General features: G+C 37.7%; 1 protein-coding gene across 1 annotated transcript; it reads right to left on the reverse strand.

The window, feature by feature from the left end:
• Positions 1 to 251: 251 nt before the first annotated feature.
• Positions 252 to 2,154, reverse strand: LOC107952063 (ethylene-responsive transcription factor CRF1). The gene has a single exon (XM_016887307.2). The coding sequence runs from the start codon at positions 1,533 to 1,535 to the stop codon at positions 552 to 554; it is 984 nt and encodes a 327-aa protein (XP_016742796.1). The 5' UTR covers positions 1,536 to 2,154; the 3' UTR covers positions 252 to 551.
• Positions 2,155 to 2,421: the final 267 nt, after the last annotated feature.

Below are 2,421 nucleotides of genomic sequence, written 5' to 3' on the forward strand. Positions count from 1 at the left end.
ACCTTTTAATTCAACTATTGATTATCTTTTTTTTATAAATATAATTTTAGCACTACATTTTTCATTCACTCATATTCTAAAATCTGAGTTTTCGTTTGAAATTAAAATATTTGATAGTGTAATAACTGTTTAAAGTAAAACATATTTGACCCGTTACACATCACGTGTGAACTTCAGTTCATTAAGACTTTAAATTCTAGAACATTTATTGTAGTATTACCCAAAAAAAAAAAACCTTCCCATATGTTCCACTCACGTGCAGCAACACCTGCCTTCGTAAAAACAACAAGAACAACAAAAAAACCATAAATGACAGCCCTCTCAGAGAAGGAAACACGTAGCCTAACTAGTCCGTCGCCGTTACTGTGACGGAGATGTTTAATTACTCTCATTTTAGTAATTAATAAAAAACATAGAAATTATCTAAGAAATAAAATAAATTAGAAAACACAAATACGGTATTTTCAGTTCCCGCCGATACAAAACTTACCGTAAAACCGGCATTACACGAGGGGTAAAGAAGGAAAAAAAAAACATAAATAAAACCACTGTCAAAAGGCTAACGGAGGATCCGACCCGAACAAATCCCCGATGTCTTGGAAATGATCATCTACATATTGCCAGCTCGAGAAGGTACCAAACCCGAATTCGAAATCCCCACCCGAACTCAAATACCCGTAACCAAAATCATCTTTCAAAAACCCTTCGTGTAAACTTGTATGATCGTCGAACAAACTCGGCACTGAACTGAATATGTCGCCGGCGAACAAGGATGAATGTTCGGAGAAATCCGATAAGTTTTCTCCCGATATGCAGCAAGAATCGTCGGGGACGTCTCGAGGTCGGTTTCTGGTTTCGCGCGATTTTTCGAAGCTTTGAGAATCGACTTCGTCGATGGAAAGCGAAGGGCAACGGAGAACGGAAGTCGGAGAGCAAAGGTAACTGTTGTGTGATTCTTCGCCGGAGTTGTAATCGGAACTGGATAACTGTTTTTGGCTGATGTTTTCGTCTTTCATCGGAGGAGTTGTAAAGTTGGTGAGGGCGTCGTGTCCACGTAGCTGAATAGCCGCTTTGTCGTAAACCATTGCTGCTTCTTCGGCGGTGTTATAGGTACCTAACCATAACCGCACACGTCTTAACGGGTCTCTTATCTCCGCTGCCCATTTTCCCCAAGGTCGTTGCCTTACCCCTCTAAACTTCTTCCCCGCCGGTACTTTCGCCGCCGCTTTAACTTTTAACTTCTCCGCCGCCGGCTTTTTTCGAACACACCTCGACTCTGTGGGATTTGTTGACTCAATGGTAATCTCGTTGACGAACTTCTTGACTCTGTTCCTAGAACGGCGTCGTATCATTCGTGTTTCTTCTTCATCGTCGCTAGAAGAATCAGTAGCATCAGCATCAGTAACTGAAATTCGTACAATTCGAGGCTTCATTTCTGGCTTATTCTCGACTCTTCCATTTACCAATGGCGAAAGGAGCTTAGTTTCATTGCGGTGCTCAGTGTATTTGATTAAAGAAACTGAACAAGGATCCATTTTCTCTGGGTTTTTCTGGGTTTTTTTTTTGTTTGTGGTTTTAAGTAAGAGTATGAAGTGAAATAAAAAGGAAGATCAAAAGGAAAGAGATTCCTTTGGGCTTTGAGAGTCGAGACGCGAGGAGAATAAAGGGAAAGCTGAAGAACTAAAAGAAAGAAAGAAAGAACAAACACGTTAAAGAGAAGCTTGAAACGAAGAGAAATCCACCATTAATCTCTTCATCAAAAAGTTCATCAAACGACGAGAAAACCAAGAGTGAGCCAAAAAAGATGAAATTTTTGTGAGCAAAAAAGTCGCAGAGTTAAAAAAAAAAATACCAAACGCAAGCAAATGGCTTTTGTGGAAAAAGGGATAGAGAATAAATATCTCTCTCAGAAAAAAAAAAAACCAGTGCTTTTCACAGTCACCTAACTGAGAGCATAAATTAGCTATTTTTTGGTAACTTTGGAATCTACGTCTTAAAAGAAATAAAGAACCCAAGTTGATTTTTGAGGATACTTGGTCCAGAAAAGTAAAAAGAAAGAAGAAATGTTATGGAGAGGGACCAGAAAATTTGATAAGAAAGAAGAGTGCAGCAGAGCTAAAATATGAAAACAGAGTATTCAACTTGTCTGTATATATATTCCACTAATCAAGTTGGGTTTTTTAATTGAAGGTAACTCATTTTGATTATATAAGTTAAACAAAAGAGAATTTTTAGCAGACAATTATATAATAATAATCGTTGGGTTCATTTGCCGTTTTCGTTTGATTTTCGGGTTTGGATTATTTCTCAACTATTAGTGTTTAGACAGATATGTATGGTGTAATCCAGTTTGTTGATATTGATGAAAATTTTTGTAATTATTTCTCCCAAAGGTTAATGAAAACACTACGAATAAAAACA

Source organism: Gossypium hirsutum, chromosome A02 (assembly GCF_007990345.1).
Source record: "Gossypium hirsutum isolate 1008001.06 chromosome A02, Gossypium_hirsutum_v2.1, whole genome shotgun sequence".
Lineage (NCBI taxonomy): Eukaryota > Viridiplantae > Streptophyta > Magnoliopsida > Malvales > Malvaceae > Gossypium > Gossypium hirsutum.